This window comes from Pinus tabuliformis, chromosome 1_2 (genome assembly GCF_031772625.1).
Source record: "Pinus tabuliformis cultivar Carrire ecotype Pingquan chromosome 1_2, CPIR1, whole genome shotgun sequence".
NCBI classification, from domain to species: Eukaryota; Viridiplantae; Streptophyta; class Pinopsida; order Pinales; family Pinaceae; genus Pinus; species Pinus tabuliformis.
Genome location: NC_142298.1, coordinates 6,703,360 through 6,728,855, shown reverse-complemented (window position 1 = coordinate 6,728,855; position 25,496 = coordinate 6,703,360). Strand labels below are relative to the sequence as shown.

General features: G+C 34.1%; 1 protein-coding gene across 1 annotated transcript; it reads left to right on the top strand.

Moving 5' to 3' along the window:
- Positions 1 to 15,913: 15,913 nt before the first annotated feature.
- Positions 15,914 to 18,032, top strand: LOC149204030 (uncharacterized). The gene is made up of 5 exons (XM_089397013.1): positions 15,914 to 16,184; positions 16,272 to 16,404; positions 16,522 to 16,680; positions 17,157 to 17,478; positions 17,871 to 18,032. The coding sequence occupies exons 1-5, from the start codon at positions 15,914 to 15,916 to the stop codon at positions 18,030 to 18,032; spliced, it is 1,047 nt and encodes a 348-aa protein (XP_089253139.1).
- The last annotated feature ends 7,464 nt before the right edge of the window (positions 18,033 to 25,496 follow it).

Genomic DNA, 25,496 nt, shown 5'->3' with positions numbered 1-25,496 from the left:
ACAATTGAAATTTAAAGACAAAAGAATAGAGGTATTGATTCCACTTTTTCTGAAATATGGGAAAAGAGGATTTATTAAAGAAATAAATTGTTTTGGTAGTTTATTTATTTGATTTTTTAAAATTGGTTTATTTTTTACATGTGTATTAAATAAATATATTTCTCTTTTGTATTTGTTGAATACAATGCATTTTTATTTCAAAGAGTAAATTATTTTCAATATAAATGTATTTTTATTTAAAAGAGCAAAGTATCTTTAATATAATAAGTTTTTAGTTCAGTTTTTATCACTTAGAACTTAATTTTAACATATTCTATATAATTATTTATAGATTAAATTAATTCCCATGTTTTTTTTTGTTTGTTTGTTTAACACATTCTCTATAATTATTTATAGATTAAATTAATTCCCATGTTTTTTGTTTGTTTGTTTTTTTTTTATATTTATGGATGACTAAATATTTCTTAGAATTATTCATAGATTAAATTAATTCCCATGTTTGTTTGTTTTTTTTTTTTATATTTATGGATGACTAAATATTTCTTAGAATTTTGTGACTAACTAAATTTAGCTGATGTAGTAATACTAATTGTTTGTTCAATAATTATACTCGGTACATTGATAATTGTTTAACTAATGAAATTAATATTATATTATATGCCCAAAAAATTATTAAACTCATAAATATATATATATATATTTTTTTTATTATTTTACATTATAATTTTGAATAAAATGAATTAAAATCTACTATAAAAAAAAATTGAAAATGACCAGAAATAAAAGAATAAGGAAAATGACAAGAAATAAAAGAATTACAATTTTTTTATTCTTGCCTACCTTCACCATATATATAATTATCAATTATAAATAAATAAAATTATACTATGAAACTTAAATTTAATACACTAAAAAATTTAAATTGTGTATTAAAAAACTTTCATTTAATATATTGATTAAAAAAAAAAAAACCATATTTTCAATTTATCAATCCTAATAGCTCTCTTTACACACGTTATAGGCTTTCTTTACACGTTACTTTTAAGATTACTTACAACATGTATGTGGTTTATAAAGTTTACATTTAATTCAATTATATACAACGGCAGTGGTTTATAAAAATTACTTTAATATATTTAAGATCCTAATTCAGAATTCCACAAAAACAATTGTTGAACTTCACACTCTCTCAATCCCCTCTTAAGGTGATATGTGAGGAGATGCCAACCTGAAGGAAATATGCTACATGTCACTACGGGAATTGAAAAATGAAAAATTAGAAATGGAGTTTCTTGAAGAGTTTCATGAATTGATTTTCTCAATCAGTGGTGTAGGCTTCTCTAAATCTATGGATCTCATTTTCGGTGCAGTGGATCTCATTTTCGGTGCAGTCAATTTTATGGAAAGACCATGCAAAGTTTATAGCATTTGCTTAAGAATTATTGCCTAGCTGTATGAATTATACAGTTTGTTAGAGCTTCATAGTGACAATGGTTTGCACTGCCCATTGTGAACAAATAATGAGTAGAAATATTAAAAAGATTTATGAATAATTAAGTAAATGAAATATCAAAATTGTATCTTATTGGGACAAGCATAGATAGATTTGATACAAACTGCTCATTTTTAAATAAATTCAAAACATATTAAAAATATATATTTATATATAACGAAAAATTTCTCAACCTTTCTTTAAAATATTTCTTATTGGAGTGCACTGGTGTGGCAGGTTTCACGAAGAATATAAATCAATGTTAGAGAAGAGTTGCAATTGTGGAAATATGTTTGTATAAAAGTTAACTAATACCCAAATTGACAATACAATTGAGATTTTAATTATGTGGTTTCCAATATTCATTATTTTCTATTTTTAATATTTTTTTTAGAGAAATACCTGTACTTTTTAATCTTTTATAGAAATTCAACAATTCACTTGAGGGGTTATCATTATTAATTAAGGTGGTTTTATATATGGTATAAGTGGACAGCAATTTTAGAAATAATTAATGAGTTTACAAGTTGAAGATAGAAATAGATTAGATAAGGCGTGGTTATTTTAAAATATTAAATTACAATGTGGAAAAGCATATTACAATTACTTAATGTCTTCGTCGTATGTAAGTGGTTTGTTTTAATATTTGCAAATCACAAATTTCTCCGCTTTTCATTTATCATGTAAAACAGTGTAATTTATTTTTTATTTAAAAAAATAAAGTGTGTTGCCAATAATCTATTGAGTTTTTAGTATGAAGGCGTTTTAATATATTGATATGAATGGTTTGGTTTTGGTTTTGTTGTTTTAGTATGAAATCTGCTGGTACGGGATGGAGATTTGCATCTTCGAGGAAATATTTAGTATGCCCTAACTCATTGCTTGAATTGTTGTGCATGTCACTTTTGTTTCACCTAATGAGTCTGAACTTATTGCTATGGCAGAGTCAATATCTTCTTTAAATTTGTCTCAGTCTCTTCAAATCCTGGAGAATGATGGCAAGAAAATGAATGTTGAAGCAATCTATGAAATTTTCAAACCAGCCATCAGTATATTGCTAGATGAGGGTGTTAAGTTTATTGTTTTGACACGTGGCACATGCAGAGGTTTCGTAAAAATATTGGGGCAGCGTCTCCTCTTCTAGGACATCCCCGCAGTCTCAGTCTTCATGAAGAGGGAACAGAAATACCACGGGAAGGTTAAGTCCCTCATTGATGGCTTGAGAGATTCTAGAGGCAAACCCTGGAAAGGATTTTCTCAATTAATAGAAAAAGTTGTTGTTAGGCCAGAGAAATTTATTGATCCTTATCCTAATACAACCCTGGCTAGCACTGTTATGCTGCAGGGTGCGACAGATGATGCAAATCAGAAAAAGGTTGCAGTAGAGAAACTGAAGGCCTTGTATGGTTGGGCTGATGAGAGCCTGATAGAGGATGTTTTAGTGGCTGTTAATTATGAGCTTGAACAAGCCTCTGCTTCCCTGCAGTCTATGGCTGTGATGACGTTGCCGGAGAATTCAGATCCCTCTGATGTATTTGAAGCTGTTGAGAATTCTCTACCTGATCAGAGTTCTGAAGGAAGTGGCCCTCTATTGCCTGAGTCCTTGGGTTTTGAAAATTTACATGTGACAGTTTCAAGAGGACACATGCCAACTGCTCCCCCTGAGCCAGAATGGGAGGAAAAATCAAAAGAGGAACATTTGGCTACAGATAAACTAAATGCTAAGGCAGCTGCAGATATTCTTCAAATTAGAAATGAAAAACATAAGGACATTTGGAAGTTAGATCTCCATGGGCTTCATGCAGCAGAAGCGGTGCAAGCCTTGGAATTGCGATTGGAATTGGGCGCACCCGTTGTTTACTACTAAGGGAAAAAGAGGTGGTCACCCTTGGTCGGTGATGGTCGTTGGGGTTCCATACCCACTATATAGGAGCAGCTGAGAGGTGAGGACAGGACAAGACATATCGTAGAAGGAAAAAAGTTCCAATCTTCTTCTCATCTTGTACTGTCCTCCTTGCGAGTCACTTTAATTCCACGCGAACTTTTTATACATGACAGACTCAGTCTGTATTAGACCATCAATTCAATTCATGTTTCAGGTCCCTCTGTTGATTTTGGTAGGTAAGATTCTCTGATCCCATTCTCATATTTCATATAAGTTTTATTAGTGGGACACTTGTTTTCAGGAGCTTTTCCATTTTATTTTCAGTGGGTCGTATCTGAAACTGGGATCCGGTGGACCCATTACAATCCTATTTTTTACTATGCATTATCCTCTGTGTTTCTGAACGCAATTTTGCCAATTGGGGTAGGTAGAGAAGACGGCTAATACGTCTATAACGAATGCGAGTGCAAGTTGTGGGGGGATCAAACTGTTTTGGGTGTCTGTGAGTGTGCAGATTTGGGTAAATGTGGAAGACTAAAGCCTTGTTGCAGTATAGCTTTTTGGGCTTCCTGCATTGATAATCTAGCGACCCAATTTTTATTTTGTCTAGAATCTATAGTTCAATTTAATTTGTTGGTCACCTGGATCATTGATATCGAAGAAGCCAATGGTAAGCAAGCATTCTGGTTCTTGCCTTTTTATTTAGCTGAAAGTTAATTTATTCCGACATAATTTTTCGTTTCTGGTTTTCGAGCTTGTTTATTTGATGGGCATGTGTGCACACACCCATCAGTGCCTTATTAGACGAGATACACCTACAAACCCCATACACATATAATATGCAAATACCCATTCTTTAAACTGAAAACAGTGTGTTTCAATACAAGAAATGAGGAAATAGGAGGACCTTGTTATGACAATTTATCACATGTTTTCTGATACAGTTGTAGAATCCAAGGATGGGACCATTTCTGCAGCATCGGCATTTACAGGTCATCATGAAGGTCAGATTTTGCTAGGTTATGCTTGATAACAATATTTTATGCTATTTTTCAATGGATTTGTTCTATTTGGGATCATGAAGATCGGTGCAGAAATTTGCATATAATTTGCAGAGTGATGTTCTTTTACGGATTTTAAGACAAACTTTTGTTTTTCAAAGATGAATTCTGCGATTTGAAATCTAATCCACAATAGAAAAAGCCACGAAGCATGGATGGGGAAAATTATTTAGCAGCTTTTCAAGTGGACAAAGTTTTTAACAGCTCTTCAAATGAGTCTCGTATCTGCTTCCTGAATTTCCTGTTTTTCGTTGTTGTTGCTCAGCTGTTCAAGACAGAGATACGAAATTCTTGACCAAGGCTGTTGAAGAAGCAAACAATGCAGTTAATTGTGGCCATGGTGGGCCTTTTGGCGCGATCGTGGTTCGTAATGATGAGGTTATTGCGAGTTGTCACAACATGGTTCTCAAGAACATGGATCCCACTGCACATGCAGAGGTTTCAGAAAAATATTGGGGCAGCATCTCCTCTTCTAGGACATCCCTGCAGTCTCAGTCTTCATGAAGAGGGAACAGATTTACCACGGTATTCAACTCACCTGAATACGAAAGAATTTTCATTCGCCATTTTTTAATTTTTCAGATGGGAAAAAAACCTATATTTGATCATAAAATTACTCCATGGTTATAACACTAGATGCCAACAAAATATTGTTGTACATTGCCCAATGGGTTTCTGTTGGTGATGTGCCATGCCAGAGTTCGCAGCTGGATAATGTATGTGATGGTTAACCCGTTTGGGAATTAGGTCTCTACATAGGTCAATGAGACTGAAGGATACAATTAATATGAGTACAATGTGGGAGTGCAAAGGCAACTCTTAGAAAATGCCAAAGTTCAATCTAAAATAACATGAAATGAAGTAAAAAAAGGATACATAATAGGATAGCCACAATGAAGTTTAGTATTGTTATCCACATGAACATTAACTAAGAAAAAGAAGGCTGACCATACTTATTGAAAAAAAATAATACATAATATCAAGTCTTTCTCACCATCTCTTCTCTATTTCAGTGAAAGTGATATGTGAAAACCCATCAATCTCTGATGTAAGTTTCATGTCTGTTAAGCAAGTCACATGATGGTTGTTTTGTAATTTTTCTCTGTGTTAGGACAGCTTGATCATTTTCATGAGAAATGCAAGGGTGTCACTCTTCTTAGACAACGGTACCACTATCCAATTAAGAGAACTTTAGAGGTTGTAGACAATTATACGAGAGACTGTGTACAATTGGATGATCTTTGGGCGCTGAATTACTTAACCAAAATTGGCAGTGAAGGTCAAGTGAACTCATAAGTTATTTTGTTTTCTCTATTCTAAAATTTGAAACTGAATTCAAAACCTTCATTGTTTTTGTTTTGTATGGAGGGTTCTTGCTTGAATCCCCTTTGTTATTTTATTTTTGGATGAACCTAAATAAAATCTTTCCCCATTTCTACTTTCTACTTTTGAGTGTGTAGAAAAAGGTGAATTGATATCCTTCAGTATCTTTCCAGACACCCTAGATTCCTCAGCAGCTGCTAAAAGGTCCCTACTAATAATGTGCCACAGTTTTTGGTAGAAATCAATAGGGAAACCCACAGGCCTGGGGCCTTTACCAATTTCCATTGAGTACACAACTGATCTCAGTTCTTCCTGGACGAGGACCCATGTTTAGTCTGCTATCAGGATTTGAGATATCAGAAGGCTCTGTTAGCAGGTTTTGGTGGTAAGATTTTGTTGCTGTCTTAATACACAGAGCTGATCTGAGTTCTTCTTTCCAGCCTTATTCTAGATGTCTTGTTTGCTTCTCTTCTCCCTTCGGTAGTTGTGTGAAAGAAAGCAGTTGTCACGGACCAGAGCTTTCCCGCTTCACGGTTCATTCATCAAACAACACCAGTAGGCTATGATATCCTCATGGCTGTGCCTTTATGGTCCTCAGACCTTTCTATTCTTTTTCCTCATGGCTAAGATCTTGTTTTTAGATATATAGGTCCATTTTTATAGGAGATTGCTTTTGCACTCCCATTTCGAGCAATTGTATGTATGTGGAAGGAAAAGCAATTATGATATCACTATTGATTTGCCAAACCATTGTTATGTACTTTTTCAGGTCTGAAGATGTGTAACTTGTGGTTTAGCTTGGTACATTATCTTGTATACCAGTTTACTTTGAATTAGTAAATATCATAAGCCCAGTAGCGATTTAAGTGTATGTCTGCATGGCAAACTGCATTGGGCTTGAACTTTTCTAAAAAATTAAGTTGTATTTAAAGGAATATGGTGTCCAAAAAAAATAAAACTCCAAACATCAAATCTCTTTGCTCCTTCTAGGCTTGAACCAACATCTCTTTAAGAGATTCAACAATTTTAATTTAATAATCCTATCGGCCTCTCTTTGTACCTTTTGGGACAATTGCTAGTTTATTCGCATTTCTTATAAGAACATAATTTCGACTCGCATCGTGGCGGTTTGTTAGGTTATTAATTGAGAAAAATCAAAATTTAAATAATAATACTGTATAACATACATTATTAATTTAATTATATAGATAAACTAAATGGTGTGTAGATATAGATAAACATTAATTTATTATAAACATTGAAATATATATTTTAAGTTGCTATAGTTAAAACTAGAAATATAAAATAATTGGATTATAGTTTTTTTAAAATTATTATTATTGTTATTATATATATAAATTATTTATATATAAAAAACAATTATTTTTTTTGTTATAGAGATTTATTCTTATTTTATTAGAGGAATTTTTAATTTCTAAATAGCCTTTATTACAATATTATGGAAGAATACTATAATTTATCAATATTATATTCTCAAAAATTAGTCTTTATTACAATATTATGGAAGAATACTATAATTTATCAATATTATATTCTCAAAAATTAGGATAGTTTTTTAATTAATTAATTTACCATGGTAAAATGGGCATAACTACTTTGGAGATAATCTCAATTTCTAATTTGATAATTTGTGTATACTATTATGAATACTACATAATATTCCATAGAAGTTCAATCCCTACCATCCACCCAATAATTATTAATAATTAAATTAAAATTATGGAAGCCCTATTTCAAATTAAACATGCATATCCATGTAGAAATAGAATAATTATCTTCTTAAAAATATGTTTAGATAAAAATTTAATGAAGTCTCAACGAATAGGAAGTATTGGGTTCAAATCTTGTGTTATTCCATATATCAGGTTGAGAAGTTGGACACGATGAAGATGTGGTCATTCCAAAATATATTTAAACTTAATTAATAAACATAAATTTTCCATGGGTGGTAGTACAATTGGCAAAAACCATGTTAACAAGACCTTATGTATCCAAATGTTTGGATGTTCCTAGACATGTCTCACAGAAGAACTTCAAAAAAAATTAAACATATAAACCTATATATATATGTTTATTATATTAAAAATTTAATTTAAACAATTATAAAACATATAATTATATATATTAATAACATTTTTATACACTTCTAAATATTTGAAATTTATATAAATATGAATATTGTTATTAAAATTCAATATCCATCTATCTTAATTCCAAAGATACCTAGCACTTAAGATACCTAGCACTTAGCTTGAGTTTTGATCCTTTTATAGCATGGCTAATCTAGAGATAAGATGGATCTTTGTAGGAGTAATTACAATTAAATTCTATTTTGATAGTGCAAAGAAGTATAAAAATAAATTTTAATTTTAAATAATCAAATTTTGAATCATTCAAATAATATAAAAAATATATATTTTTAAAATAATTTAGCAAACCATTAATTATAATGTAATTTTACTTTTTCTTTTATAATTATCTTATTCAACAACATAGGATAGGGGAGATGTGTAGGTATTACATTTGGCTATGTTGAATTTATATTAATATGTTCAATTTAGAAAACATAAAGGATTTGTAAACATTTATATGTTGACTCAATTAAATAATAATAAAATATTAAAAGTAATATATAATCTAATAGGGGGAAGAAGATATAGTGTCATTAAAAGTTAAAAGATAATAAAAATAATAAAGTTCAATTTGTTATATTGTAATTTTTTTTATTAAAAAAATTTCCAATAATTTATTAGATAAAAGAAAATCATAATACACATATCACATTAAGAAATATAACATATAAGTAGTAACTATAAGTTAAAGATCCATTTTAACTTATAAATTAAAATAATGATTATGTAACCATTTTTAAATTTAATTAATAAGTACATAAAAACCTTAATACCTACAATGAACTTACAATACAATAATATTTTTAACCATGGATATTCATGCCCACCTTACTATAGATATTATTAACTTGTACATGAATTTTGTTACAATACCATGGGTCAATACCACGGTTGATTAATATCGTTGGCACAATAGCCATCACTCATTTATCAAAATATATATATATAATGTGAATTTAATTTTATAATATTTTTTAATTAAATATAAAAGTAAAATGATTATAATTACTTTTGAGATATATCTAAAACCTCTGTCACATTATAATATATAATATATAAATAGTAGCTATAAATTAAGATCTATTTTATGATATAGATTAAAGTAATAATTTTGTAACTATATTTAACTTTCATTAATAAGCACATAAATACCTAATAGTTATAAGATAACAAAATTTTTAACCATAGATAATCACCTCCACTTTACCATGGATATTATTAATTTGTAAATAGGCTTTGTTAGAATATAATGGTCGGCTAATACCATATGCCCAAAAACCACCTTTCATTTTACAATCAAAATATTTATATATATATATATATATATATATATATATATATATATATTATTATTATTATTATTATTTTTTCCACTGGCCTAGAATAGAGGGTAATGAGTGTTTTGTTAAGTCAGTATGTTATGTGAAGGTCAAGGGAAAAAATATGGTCATGTTAAGAGTTGGTGTAGCTGAGGCCATGTGCTATCAAATGATTTTGATGGCTCAGATGCCCTTGGGTTTGGGTTTCTCAACGCATAGATCAAGTTGCAGTCAAACTCAAACAACTTGACAAAAACAATTTATATTACATTTTTAGAAACACTCTTCATCCCAATACCAAAGAGACATTTTAATGCCCTATTATATTGTGTTATCTAAACATTTTGACATGGTCAAATTGCATAAAAATAAAAATAAAAATAAAAATAATTATTAATTATTAATTATTACTAATTAAGTAATTATAATTATTAACTATTACTAATTAAGTCATCTTAGTTTTGTCTTAACTTCAGATCTATCAAACCCCAAAGGGATCAAATCTTTGGATGTGGAAACCTTTCCTTTTTAAGCTAGAGATTTGATCACTCTCAAAAGACGATAAATCCATAATTAAAAATAAATCTAAGTTAACAAATGTTAACTATATTATATAATCTTGTATTCATAACGTGATTATCCAATATTATTATTCAAATAACAAAATAATATAAAATAGATAAAATGAAAATTTTAAAAATTAATATTAATTTAAAATCTAAAAAATCTAAAAATAGTATCTAACTATATTGTATAATAATGTTATTCTCCAATATTATTATATTTTTTAATTAAAATAATATGATAATATAAAAAATTATATAATTAAATTTTGAAAAAATAATATTAATTCAAAATATAAAAAAAACATCTAATATATTTAATATATTTAATTAATAATGTTAATTGCAAACCCTTTAATTTTTATTTAAAGTCTCCTACTACCTAAGGCTAGCGATATGGAAAGTCAGACTCGTTTTTCCTTCACCTGTCCCTTTTATTTATGACTTAGTAAAGATTTTATTTATGACATAATGAAGGTTGAGAAATATAAATATTAATTAAACGTGAATAATTATAAAAAAATATTTATAAAAAAATGGTTTAAATGATAAAACATATATTTTTAATATTATTTTGTCGGTAATGAATCACACTTCGTTGATAAAATTTTAATGATGTAATTTTTTTCAAAAAAAAATTGCAAATCAAAAAAATTAATTTCAAATAAAAAATAAATATATTATTTATAAAAATTAAATCTAATTAACACAGCATTGCCAATACCTCTTCTTTTCATATCCCCATACTATTGTAAATTTTTTTTATTATTACTCTAGCTAAAAAAAAAACATAAATAAAAGGATGGTGATTGTGATCTGTTGCATGAATTAATTAATATCTATTTTTTTTGGAATTGTGGAATAATTTTCTAGTAACAGGGATGATATGTAACTTAAAAGAGTTAATATATATCAAAAGAAAAATAATAAAGAAATGGTTGCAAAACCCTAACCACTTTTTCCCCTCCTTAACTGTGGAATAGGTTCCAGGAAAATGGGAAGAGGGGGAAAAAGGGAAGGACTGTGCTGTAGAGGACAGACAGTGAGGTAATGGATAGCTTACCACGTCTGGTGATGATCAGATGGTAAGAGTGCAAAGCGCTGCAACTAGCTAAGACTATTGTCTTAGAGCAAGCTAGGGGGGAGATTGGTCTTGAAACACAGTCTCACGGTCGGGTGGTGGACTAGCTATAGAGAAGCAAGTTGACTATATCAAGAAGCAGGAAACGAAAGGGCATCTACGGCAGACAACACAGGTACGCGGTTCTGTCCTAATTCAAAGAGTAAGGAATGTTTAAAGTACCTGTATGCTGTAGTAATTTAGTTGAAAGTGTAAGGGTGCACAGATGAGAAGTTCATAATTTTGTGAAAAGAATATTGTCGTTAGCTGGTATGGGAGGGAAGACTGTATAAATGTCAGACATATCCTATAAGACTAACCATAACCGTACAAATAGACTTTTCTCATAATTAAATAAGAAAATTCATTTGTATTATAACTAGTATATCCATCTACATAACTGTTTTGCTGTAAGAATATTTAACTTGTAAACATAACCAGTAAATCAGATCTAGGGTACCTGGCAAGGAGGAATTTCCCTCAGGCGAGCAACAAAAAAAAAAAATAATAACAGTATGCTCAGGAAGATTCGGGACAGAGTGTGTACTGCTGAGGTTTTTCCCCAAGCAATATCAAGATCTTGACTGAGGGTATTATCTCTGTGAAAGTCTTAGTTGTTTTAGAGTAGGAATTACACTTGCCTAGGCTACGAGGCCGCCCCGAGGGAGCTCGGCAAGGGGCAGGAAGGGCCGTAAGCTTGAATGAGTCTACAAACCACTTCCCTATCTCCGCCGCATTACGCCGGGACTTCGGATCATGAGATGGAAAGGCTACAGGCACGTAAGTGAGCAGGTCAAATCTTCTTAAATAGAGGAAAGGAAGACAAGTCACATGCATCTCGCCACAGAGGGTATATTATCCATATAAGCCATGCAAATAACCATTTCCTAAATAGAAAGCAAAAACCTGAAAATCATTTGGGCGGAAAACCGCAGTTCATGAATTTAAAAGATTGAAAGAAAATTTCTGATGGGAAGCCGCGGAGCGGGAATTTCCCTGCCAGGATTAACATTAATTCTATATTGTTATCAAAATAAAATATGAAAATCTTATGAAATTGTAATCCTGTAGAACAAAATAACTATCCTTCAATTGGCAGTATGTAGAACAAAATATACACCATATAATTACAGTTCCGAGAACGAGATACAAACGCTTATGTGCATAAAAATAATAGTATTCACCATACATAAGGGTGAGCAGAGAACTGTAGTCGGCCCAGAAATCCAGGCATTAACTTGCACAAAAAAAAATTACAATGCGGAGTTTCTCCTAACCCATGCCTATTAGTATTTATAAAGAAATGAAAACCCTGAACTCTCGAAGCACAAGGACTCCTACAATAGTCAGAAAAGCTTTAGCCGGAGAGACTCTCGTACTTGGGAATCGAGTATTGCAGAGATGGGGTTTACCCCTAGTCAAGGCTAGCCACCGAGCTAGGGTTGGCACCCCGCCTGAACCAAGAAAATCATAAACTCGGATAAGTGCCAGATATTTCGTCTTTAGTGGTATCTACTTAAGGAAAATATACTCAGTTTATCATAAGCTTACCTGCTAGGAACCCCGGCTGGAATGTGCGCAGCACTGACTCAAGTTTTTCTGGCCGCCTCATAGCCAAAAGCCTGTAGTTGCATAACCGTATGTCAACAGAAGCTTTTTAACACAGAACAGAGATAAAATATGTATAAACAATGGAAGCAGTATAACCTTAACCCTGTTCGCTCTTACCTGAGAAGTCAAATACTGAATCGCGGGTAGTTGGACAGAGTCTGCAAATCGGCTTCTGGGTCCGAGTGCGGACAGAGAGACGGAACAAACCCTCAGAGTGGGAAAACGAACTAACCCAAATGAGCCAGTTTTCGAGGTCAGCAACAGTATAGGTTGGTAGGCCGCGATAACACTTCACCCATCCACCGTCGGATTGACTGAGGCATCTCCCCTTCGTCAATTCAGCGAGAATTACCATGCAAATTAGAAGGTAGGACATGCCTATAGGCCTTGTACAGCATGAGGCCAGGCAACAATTAGTTCTCTTAAAAACGGATTAAGACACATCACAGGTTGGCATATGGAAAGTCCGGGATCAGCTCATCAGCAAGCACTACGTGGAGTGTTCATGCATCAAGATTATGACACGCCAAATGTAAAACAGTACCAGATTAATGTAGGTGGTGGTATGAGTTTAACAAATCCCTATGGGATCCATAGCATGAGGATTCATGTAAAAAAAAAAATTATGTGTGGAAACATTACAAGTGGTATCAGAGCTTAGGAACAAAACTGTGGCCTCTGGGTACTAGGAAACCAGGCAACAAAGCAAAAAAAAAAACTATTAACCCACTGTATTTACAACTTATCTCGTTTCTAATGAATGTATAAGAAAACAGCTAATGTGATGACCCTTCCGATGTTACTTGTTTTGTGGTAAGCACAGGAATAGCAGACAACATGAGAAGAACAGACAACGCCTCCCACAGGTTTTGGGGGGGGGGGATCAGGGGCCTGCAGCGGGTTCTGGAAACAATCCTGAGTTATGGGTTTAGCTGGGTGAGGAAGCACGCAATACCAATATGGCGATTTTGAAAACAGTACAAGAACTAAAAAATGAGATGGCCCGGTTACGAGAAGATAATGCACGGTTAACTATGGAGCAGGAGAGGATCATAAAAAGCCTATCTGACAGGTAGAATCAGCAGCCACCGAATCCCAGCACTGAACAACAAAGAATATCAGGAGAACGGATTCCCCACACAGAGCCTGAAGAATCAAAAGGAAGGGAGGAGGAATGCTCAGATAATGCCTCTGAATAGCAGACATCCAAAAGGCAGCGGATAGAGCTGCAAGGAGAATTCCGTAAAATCAAGCCGCCGCACTTTGATGGAGAACAGGAAGAAGTAGCAGAGGCCTGGTTGAGCAATATGAACAAATATTTCCAGCTGTATGAATACGACCACAACCTCAAGGCGCGGTTGGCCATTTTCTAATTACATAGAAAGGCCACCCTGTGGTAGGAGGAGGTTAAAATGGTAAAGGGTGTAAGCGAACAGAATATCACCTAGGAGAATTTTCAAAGATATTTTAAGGAAAGGTACCTAACCGAGCGTTTCTACAATGAGAAAGCAAGAGAATTCCAGGACCTGCGGTTGGGGCAGCAGACTATGGACGAATTTATTACTCGCTTTACCACCCTACTTCGTTATGTGCCCTATATATGGGAAGAAAAAGCTAAAGTACAGAGGTTTGTTAGCAACTTACCATCAAGTATGAGGGAAAGGATTGAATTTGACAACCCAAAGACGATGGACGAGACTATTCGCAAGGCCCGAATTTGCTATCAGCAAAGCAAGTAGAAAGGAGATGCCTAGGGTAAGAAATGGGTCGATAAGAAAGGCAGCAAATTTGCTGGGAGCACTAAAAGTAATCGCGGTGGAGGGAGCAAAGGATTCGCCAAGGGGAAAATCAGCAGAAACTCACAGAAAAATACGCTCCGACTGCAGCCCCCCAGTGAGTCTAGAACCAATGAACGAACCGGGAAAATAGACAGTGACGGGACAGCAAGGCCCCCAGTGCAATGTTGGGGCTGTGGTGGGCCCCATTACGTGAAAAACTGCCCCCAGCGAAAAGGAGCTGAACAGGTTTCCCAGGTATATGAAGCCTCTACAGTTGGCGATGTAGGATGAACTCTGCCAAAGATTAATGCTGCTTTGGAAGATCGCCAGGCAGAGTACCAGCCGACCATGGTGGAATTTGAAGGTAAACTCTTAGACCTTGTTGTAACTATTTTAATAGACCCTGGTGCAACGTTAAGTTACATTAGTCCTAGAATTGTGGAACATTGTAAGCTGCAGCCTGTTAAGTTTAAGACCCCCTGGCTAGTTCAGCTGGCCACAGGGGCAAAAAGGCGGGTAATGTCTAAGGTCAAAAACTACCCAATAAAAATAGCAGGATAGTCCGTGACAGCGGATCTAAATGTGCTTCCCCTTGGCTCTTACAATATACTGATTGATATGGACTGGCTAGAAAAACACTTGTCCATAATAAATTGTAAGACCAAGACTATCAGTTATAAGGATGAGCGGTGAATAAAACAAGAGGTGCAGGGGATTCAGCGGCCAGTGCAGCTTCGGCCCAGAACTACCTCGCAGCTAGCAAAATGCATCCGAAAAGGGTGTCAAATCTATGCCATCCAAGTGGGGTATGCTAACTCGAAAGACAAAACAGCTACATTGGAGAATATTCCTGTGATACAGGAATTTGTCAATGTATTTACATAAGAAATACCAGGATTGCCACCGAAAAAGGACATAGATTTTGCAATAGAACTGGTGCCGGAGGCAGCCCCAGTTTCTCGGGCTCCCTACAGAATGAGTGCACCAGAATTAACAGAGCTGAAGATGCAATTACAAGAGCTGCTGGACAAAATGTACATTCGCCCCAGTGTGTCCCCTTGGGGAGCCTTGGTATTGTTTGTGAAGAAAAAGGATGAGACTCTCCGCATGTGTATGGATTATCGGCAGTTAAACAAATTGACAATCAAGAACAAGTACCCTCTGCCCCGAATCGATGCGCTGTTTGACCAAGTGAAGGGAGGAACAATTTTCTCAAAGATTGATTTGCGACCCGGGTATCACCAAATCCGAATTAAACAAGAAGACATAGCTAAGACAGCGTTTAGAACGCAGTATGGTCACTATGAGTTTGTGGTGTTACCCTTCGGGTTGAGCAACGCTCCCGCCACCTTTATGTGTTTGATGAATAGCGTGTTTCATTGGCATTTAGATAAGTTTGTGCTGATCTTTATTGAAGATATATAGATTTACTCCCGGACTAAAGAGGAGCATCAGGAGCGCCTCAGGTTAGTGTTGCAAACCCTCCAAGAACAACAATTATATGCCAAGTTTAGTAAATGTGAATTCTTTAAGGAGCAGATACAATATCTAGGCCACATCATCACTAAAGATGGGATTGTCGTGGATCCTAAAAAGATTAGGACCATTATGGAGTGGCCAGTACCCAAATATGTGGCGGATATCCGATCTTTCATGGGGCTAGCAAGTTATTATCGACGGTTTGTAGAGGGATTTTCAAGAGTAGCTTATCTAATCACATCCTTGCAGAAAAAAGGGAAAACCTTCAGGTGGACTCCTGAAAGTCAAAGAAGTTTCGAGCAACTGAAATACCTACTCACCACAGCACCTATTCTAAGCATAATCGACCCCAGTAAAGAGTATGTGGTGTGTATTGATGCAAGCAAGGAAGGGGTAGGAGGTTTGTTAATGCAGGAAGGAAAGGTGATAGCATATGAATCAAGAAAGCTAAAAGAGCATGAGCAGAAATATTCTGCTTATGATCTAGAGCTGGCTGCTGTGATTCACACCCTGAAAATGTGGCAACATTACCTTATGGGGAAGAAATTTCTGTTATTGACAGACCATCATAGTCTGACCAATTATTTCAATCAGCCCACTCTAAATGCGAGACAAGCTCGGTGGGTGGATTTTCTGAGCAGTTTTGATTTTGAGATCAAGCATTTAAAAGGGAAGGAGAATTAGGTGGCTGACGCATTGAGTCAGAAGTTGCAATGCTTATATGAGGTTTCTTGCAGTGAAGGGAAAAGCCCCTTTGGGGAGATGATCCAGAAGGCAGCCGAACAAGATGTTGTTTATCAGCTAATAAAACAGCAAGTACAGCTGTCGAACAACAAGGAAAAACAGCCAGATTATGCTTTAGATGCTACTGGGAAGTTGTACTATAAGGGTAGGCTGTACATACCCAATCAAAGCAACATCAAAAACCTAATATTAGATGAGTACCATAGGAGTCATTATGCCGGACACCCAGGATATCAAAAGATGATCACTGCACTTCGAAAAGGATATTATTGGCTGGGAATGAAGAAAGAGGTGGCTGGATACTTGGCTCGATGTCTAGAATGTCAACAAATTAAAGCAGAACACCAACATCCTACAGGTCTATTACAACCAATACCCATTCCGGAATGGAAGTGGGAAACCATCACTATGGATTTCATAACAGGGTTACCTAAATCAAAGAAGAACAATGACTCCATCATGGTCATGGTGGATAAACTAAGCAAAGCATCACACTTTATACCTGTGCAATCTACATACAGAGCTGTGTAGATCACTCATGTGTTCATGCAAAATATATTTAAGCTGCATGGGCTACCTAAGATAATAATTTCAGACTGGACGTAAAATTTACATCGGTCCTTTGGAGGACATTGTTTGAAGAGTTGGGAACTGAGCTGAACTTTAGCATGGCCTATCACCCTCAAACCGACGGGCAAACTGAACGGGTGAATCAAGTGGTGGAAGATATGTTGAGGGCTTTTGTGATGCAGCAACCAAACAAGTGGGAAGACTATCTTCATTTGGTTGAGTTCGCATATAATAATGGCTACCACACATCACTGCGGATGAGTCCTTTTGAAGTATTGTATGGGTGGAAGTGCTGCACCCCCTCAAGCTGGAGTGGACCGAAAGACAGACTGAGATTAGGCCCTGACATGCTTAAGGAAATGGAGGAACTGGTGAAAAAGGTGCGCTCTAATCTGAAAGTAGCTTAGGACAGACAAAAGAACTTCACTGACCGAAAAAGGAGGTTTAAGGAATACCAGGTCGGCGATCATGTCTATGTGAGGATTCGAGCCAAGAAGAGCACACTACAGTGGAGAGGGAGCTCTAAGTTGGCACCTCAATACTGTGGACCATTCCAAATATTAGCAAGAATTGGACCAATGGCATACCAACTCACTCTACCTAGTCACGTATGCGTTCACAATGTTTTTCATGTCTCCGTATTAAAGAAATATGTTTATGATCCTAAACATGTAATTAATTGGCAGGAAATTCAGGTGAGAATTTTCTCCAAAGATCAATTTAAATGCTTCCTCTTAAAAGGAAAACTGACTCGGGATGTTGCATGTTGCAGGTAGAAATGGAAGGAGAAATCCAGGTCAAACCACTGAGCATTCTCCACCGGAGAGAAGTCACGCTACGAAAGCGGGATATTACCCAAATTAAAATGCAGTGGCAGCACTTCGGGCCTGATGAGGCCACTTGGGAAGATGAAGAACTTATGAAACAGACTTAGCCAGGGTTGTTTAAAACCGAAGGACATCGGGACGATGTCTAGTTTCAGGAGGGGGAGATGTCATATCCCCAGACTATTCTAAATATTTTTTTTATTTTTACCCCAGTTTAAAAAAAAAACATAAATGAAAGGATGGTGATTGTGATCTATTGCATGAATTAATTAATATCTATTTTTTTCGGAATTGTGGAATAATTTTCCAGTAACAGGGATGATATGTAACTTAAAAGAGTTAATATATATCAAAAGAAAAATAATAAAGAAACGGTTGCAAAACCCTAACCACTTTTTCCCCTCCCTAACTGTGGAATAGGTTCTAGGAAAAGGGGAAGATGGGGAAAAAGGGAAGGACTGTGCTGTAGAGGACAGACAGTGAGGTAATGGATAGCTTACCACGTCTGGTGAGGATCAGATGGTAAGAGCGCAGAGTGCTGCAACTAGCTAAGACTGTTGTCTTAGAGCAAGCTAGGGGGGAGACTGGTCTTGAAAGACAGTCTCATGGTCGGGTGGTGGACTAGCTGCGGAGAAGCAGGTTGACTGTATCAAGAAGCAGAAAACGGAAGGGAATCTATGGCAGACAACACAGGTACGCAGTTTTGTCCTAATTTAAAGAGTAAGGAATGTTTAAAGTACCTGTATGCTGTAGTAATTTAGTTGAAAGTGTAAGGGTGCACAGATGAGAAGTTCATAATTTTGTTAAAAGAATATTGTCGTTAGCTGGTATGGGAGGGAAGACCGTATAAAGGTCAGACATATCCTATAAGACTAACCATAACTATACAAATAACTTTTCTCGGAATTAAATAAGAAATTGCATCTGTATTATAACTAGTATATCCATCTACATAAATGTTCTGCTATAAGAATATTTAACATGTAAACATAACCAGTAAATTAGATCTAGGGTACCTAGCAAGGAGGAATTTCCCTCATGCAAGCAGCAAAATATATATATATATATATATATATACAACAGTATGCTCAGGAAGATCCGAGACGGAGTGTGTGCTGCTCAGGTTTTTCCCCAAGCAATATCAAAATCTTGACTGAGGGTATTATCTCTGTGAAGGTCTTAGTTGTTTTAGAGTAGGAATTACACTTGCCTAGGCCGCGAAGCCACCCCCAAGGAGCTCGGCAAGGGGCGAGAAGGGCCGTAAGCTCGAATGATTTTACAAACCACTGCCCTATCTCCGCCGCATTACGCAAGGACTTCAGATCATGAGATGGAAAGGCTACAAGCACGTAAGGGAGTAGGTCGAATCTTCTTAAACAGAGGAAAGGAAGACAAGTCACATGCATCTCGCCGCGGAGGGTATATTATCCATATAAGCCATGCAAATAACCATTTCCTAAATAGAAAGCAAAAACCTGAAAATCATTTGGGCGGAAAACCGCAATTCATGAATTTAAAAGACTGAAAGAAAATTTCTGACGGGAAGCCGCGGAGCGGGAATTTCCTTGCCAGGATTAAAATTAATTCTATATTGCTATCAAAAGAAAATATGACAATCTTATGAAACTGTAATACTGTAGAACAAAATAACTATCCTTCAATTGGTAGTATTTAGAACAAAATATACACCATATAATTACAGTTCCGAGAACGAGAAACAAACGCTTATGTGCATAAAAATAATAGTATTCACCAGACATAAGGGCGAGCAGAGAACTGTAGTCAACCCAGAAATCTAGGCATTAACTTGCACAAAAAAAAATTACAATGCGGAGTTGCTCCTAACCCATGCCTATTAATCTTTATAAAGAAATGAAAACCCTGAACTCTCGAAGCACAAGGACTGTTGCAATAGCTAGAAAAGCTTTAGCCAGAGAGACTCCCGTATGTGGGAATCGAGTATGGCAGAGATGGGGTTTACCCCTAGTCAAGGCTAGCGACCGAGCTAGGGTTGGCGCGCCGCCTAAACCAAGAAAATCATAAACTCAGATAAGTGCCAAATATGCTGTCTTCAGTGGTATCTACTTAAGGAAAATATACTCAGTTTATCATAAACTTACCTGCTAGGAACCCCGGCTAGAATGTGCGCAGCACTGACTCAAGTTTTGCTGGCCGCCTCATAGCCAAAAGCCTGTAGTTGCATAACTGTATGTCAACAAAAGCTTTTTAACGTAGAACAGAGATAAAAGATGTATAAACAACGGAAGCAGTATAACCTTAACCCTATTCACTCTTACCTGAGAAGTCAAATACCAAATCGCGAGTAGCTGGACAGAGTCTGCAAGTCGGCTTCCGGGTCCGAGTGCGGACAGAGAGACGGAACAAACCCTTAGAGTGGGAAAACGAACTAACCCAAATGAGCTAATTTTCAAGGCCAGCAACAATATAGGTTGGTAGGCCGCGATAACACTTCACCCATCCACCGTCGGATTGACTGAGGCATCTCCCCTTCGTCGATTCAGCGAGAATTACCATGGAAAGCAGAAGGTAGGACATGCCTGCAGGCCTCGTACAGCACGAGGCTAGGCAGCAATTAGTTCTCTTAAAAGTGGATTAAGACACGTCACAGGTTGGCATATGGAAAGCTCGGGATCAGCTCATCAGCAAGCGCTGCGTGGAGTGTTCCTGCATCAAGTTTATGAAATGCCAAATGTAAAACAGTACCAGATTAATGTAGGCGGTGGTATGAGTTTAACAAATCCCTAGGGGATCCATAGCATGAGGATTCATTTAATGTTAATCTGCTGATTTAATTATGTATATATGTAAAAAAAAAAAATTACGTGCGGAGACATTACACTCTTCCACCACCTCCTCTTTTATAGTCTCTAATAACGTATATCGATCCATTTTAAAATGTTGGGAATTTCTTATTCAAATGTTTAATGTGGAACCAGATTCGCACGTCACCCGCTAACAACACCATCTTAGCACATGGACAATTGCTGTAGGTAGATATTAAATACAGTGACCCCAATATGCCTTGTAATTGTCTTCAAAGTGTTGATCTGGAACGAGATTCGCGGCTTACCCGCTAACAAACGCATCTTAGCACACGGACAATTATTATATGTAGATATCAAATCGAGTGATGTTTATATTATGGATAGATATCCAGTGGAAAATATATATTACCATCTCCTAATAAATTAATGAACTGGTGAAGTGTTTGGTATATACGATATAAATTTCTTATGAACATAAAAGAATTAAAAAAACATAGGGAAACAATTATATAATGTTATCGGGATGAATATGGAATCTATAAGATAAAATATATCAATATTAATTCATATCATGTGAAGTTTGGTATGAAAATGTGAAAAAATAGATGAGTAATTTAATTGTTATGGATATTTACGATGTTGTTGTGGAAATTTTTATGGTAATTAAAGTAATGTTAATTTTTTTTATGAGAATAAGGTTAATATAATTTAAGTGGATTTAACAATTAAGAGTATGTATTTTTTCTTATGAAGTTATAGGTTCAAAATCAGAGGGGTAGAGTATTTAGAGTATGTATGTTTTTGTAGATTTAGTCAGCAAATCGTAGTCTTGAGATGGATCTTTTGTCCCATAAACAAAAAAATCTTATATACCAATTTACTCTCTAGCATGTGAGATTTTTTTTTAAAATATGAATCGGTTTAAAAAATAGATCAGATAATATTTTCATATTTGAAGTAAAGTTTACCATTCATAAAATTAAGTGATTTATATAAAAAAAATTATATGAGAATTAAGATTGCAATTCATAAGGTTAAGTGATTTATTAAAAAAAAATTAATTATCTAAGAATTTTGAATCGAAATATAAATTCAAGTTCCGGGCTCTTTAAAACCGTGGTAAAAACTTAGATTTGTAAATGAGCTTTAGGTTTTTCAATGTTCAGAAGTGTGAGGAATGGTTGAAAATTTCTCACTATCTTTTACATAAATTTGTATAAATGTGTATGGAATTGGAAAAACTTATTTTGGAATGCGGTGAGAAAAGATAGGCTGGAGGGTGTAATATATGAAGTATTAGATATCTTTTTACTGAAAAGCTTTTACTTTAAAATTTTCAATAGAAATATAAATATAGCTAAAAAATTATTTAAAAGTTTTACAAAATTTTAAATTTGTATGTAAATAATGAAAAACACTTCAAGATAGTTGAATAGTTAAGAGAAAATAGAAATACCTAAATGTATTTACTACACAATAATGATTGTTTTACCAATTGAAATGAAGAATATTTGATTAGAAAACTTTATAAAAATAAATGAAATATTAATATTAATAATAATAATTATTAAATAATTATTAAAAACTCTTCATGGCCTTTATTTTATCTTTATATTAAAAACAAGAAATCATTATCCACAATAAATATAAATAAATAATTATTAATTTATTATAGTCTAATCAACCCTATAAAATGTTACTATTCTTATACATTGTATATAGTAGAAATCGTTATGAATATAACTATTACAAATTAAAAAAATTAAAAAATTAAAAAATTAATTTTAATGTCAGGGTGATAGATGTAATGGATATATTTACATATAAAAATAATATTTTGATAACTAATATATATATATATATATATATATATATAAATAATTGAAAGTTAAATATATATTATTAAAACTAAAAAATAATATATTTAAAATAGGAATTTATACTTTCTTAATTTTAAAATTATTCAAAATTTAACTAAAAACCAATATTATCACTATTAAAATATTATTTTCCAAATTAAAAATAATAATATTAACATGTAATATAATGGAAAAGATGTTTTTATTATTCAACTACTATTCGTCTATTAGCTAACCAAAAGTTATTCAACCATCAAACAATATTAAAATCCTATTTTCCAAATTAGAAATAATAATATTCACATTTAATATAATAAATATATATTTCTTTATTATTTAACTGCCATTCAACTATTACCTAACCAAACTTCATTCAACCATCAAGCAATATGAAGCATTTACACTGAAAGGTAGAAAGATATGAAGATATTGGTGTACCTCCAATTCCCCTATTCGTGACCGGTGTGATATTTGTTTCATTTTTAGCTAGGATTCTTTGGTCTATACCACTCAACTAGTCACTCACCTAAACTCCCAGCTGTTGTCACCAATTCGTTTTATTATTTTTAATGGTGTTTATTCAATTTATACAATTCGTTTGATTATTTCTAATTGTGTTTATTCAATTTATACAACTTTGTATCTAGTTGATTATTGTGTTGCGTCACCATGTCCTCAGTGAAAACAAGTAGGCAAAAAAAAACAAAATAAATAACACACTTTTATTACCCAAACTTAAGTGGGTCAACCTTCATCTTTTGTTCCAATGGAAAAATCATCATTTGTGATTAGAGATTGAATGGAAATTTCCCTTTTAATTTGCCCACTCTACTTATTAATTTAATGAAACATATTCAATAAGAATTTATTTTATCTTCCCAAGAAATATTATTCAATGATATATTTTTCCCTTAGGTTTAAACCTATAACATCTAAAAAAATAAAAAATATCTCCATGATTAACTATATTCTGAAAATAAAAAATATCTCCATGATTAACTATATTCTGATTTCTAGAATACAAATAAAGTACAAGTTTACTATCAAAATTAGAGTTTCAAAATTCATAAATTTTCTCATTTTTCTTAGTGGTGCTTTATTTACTACTTCTTTCGGGAACAAGGGCTAGTAGTTTATTTCATATCTATATTTCAAGGAAATATTTGATTTATGAATACACATTTTTGGATAGGCATCATTATACTTTTTTTATCTTAATGCTGGCTATTTTTTTCGGGTTAATAGTCTACTTTATTTGAAAAGAGTTGTTTACATGATAACTAATAATTTGATTCATGTTTATATTTTTTGTTGCTATGGAGTGAGCTTATTATTGGGGATAAGAATCCTATGGATGTCTTATTCATTGCCATATTGAATATAAAAAATTTATATTCTCATAATGAAGATCCCAAGTCCATATAAATTTGTCTATCTACTATTATTTTAGCTAGCAAACCTTTGTTGATATCAATTGCAATAGATATCTAGACTTATGTACATATATCCAACCTTATCCACCAAAAATCAATGCTTATGTATACATGCAAAGTATTGTTGATATCTTCCAAATCTTATATAAATGTCAAAATGTAGAGCCAAATTTCGAAGGAAAACCAAATAGACATCTTGGTAATGTATATAGTGTGAAGATCAAAACCTAGTAACCATGAGGCAAGAAAAATACATGATCTTCCCAAAAAACGAAGCACTCTCTTGAAAATCTTATTGATATTCAACAATATAGAAAAAATAAACAATAAAGAATCACTTAGGTAATATATACACCACATGATACCTCATACAACTTGAGTGGATCCATTGGTAAAGCTTTGTTGTTGGAGGCCTAAAGGTACTTGAATATGAAAATCATTGAAGGTGATTTATAAACTGGGAGTATGTTTTTATTTTCAATATACAACACCTATAAAATTTGCACCTATTCCCCCCATGTGGGATTTCCGCTCATCTTTCACATGATTAAAAGGTGACGTGTTTTCATGGTGGTGGGTGGTGAACATCATGTCGCGATTCCCCTCAACAAGATTTATAATGTTGCATGTTATGGAAACCAGTCCCACTTCGTACCTTCACATTCTCCTTTCTATATTGTGATTTCTTCTCGAAGTAGACATGTCATGAAGATGTCATTTCATTCCTTCACCATTGTATTTGTGGCTCAAGGTAATAAACCCCCTTGGCCTCATTCATTTGGTCTCGATCCTCAATTCTTAAGGGACTGCACATGGGCATGTACACTACCACTCCTACACTAGCATTATCCTCTCCTCCCTCCACTATTCTTCATGTCGGTTATAACCACCTGCACCATCCCAGTCAACCCCATTTGCATTTATGACCATCACTCTCAATCCCTTGATCTGCCAACCTATTCAATATGCCATCCCCTGTGTCACACTTTTCGCAACCTATCTGAAGGTTGTGGAGGATGGGTAACAAGGGTTGTAGATATAAGGAAATGCCCACTCAATCTATCAGGGTTGAATCAGATGCAACCAAATTTATCATGAAGTTTTATATAACTTATACAAACCCACATAATTAGGGAACTAGAAAACTAGAGTGTCATACCCAAGATCTTTTTTAGCTCATGCATTGTGAATAACTCGAGAGTGAGGTGGAATTATATATAGAAAAACTAGGTTTAATCATTTCTTTTGGTTATTGTGATACCAAGCTCCAAAAAAATTAGCAATTTTACTTACACACCAAGACTATGGTGAGCCAATCCATCAACAATGCAGAGGCACAATAACGCTTGATGAAATGCATGGATATTCTAGAGAGAAGAATTGTTTCAACACCATGTTGATCACATTTTTTGTAAAAGAACATGGGGGTATTCTACAGGTTTCTTCTCTTGGTTCTTCCAAATAATCTCTTGGCTTTTCCAAGGAAACACGTA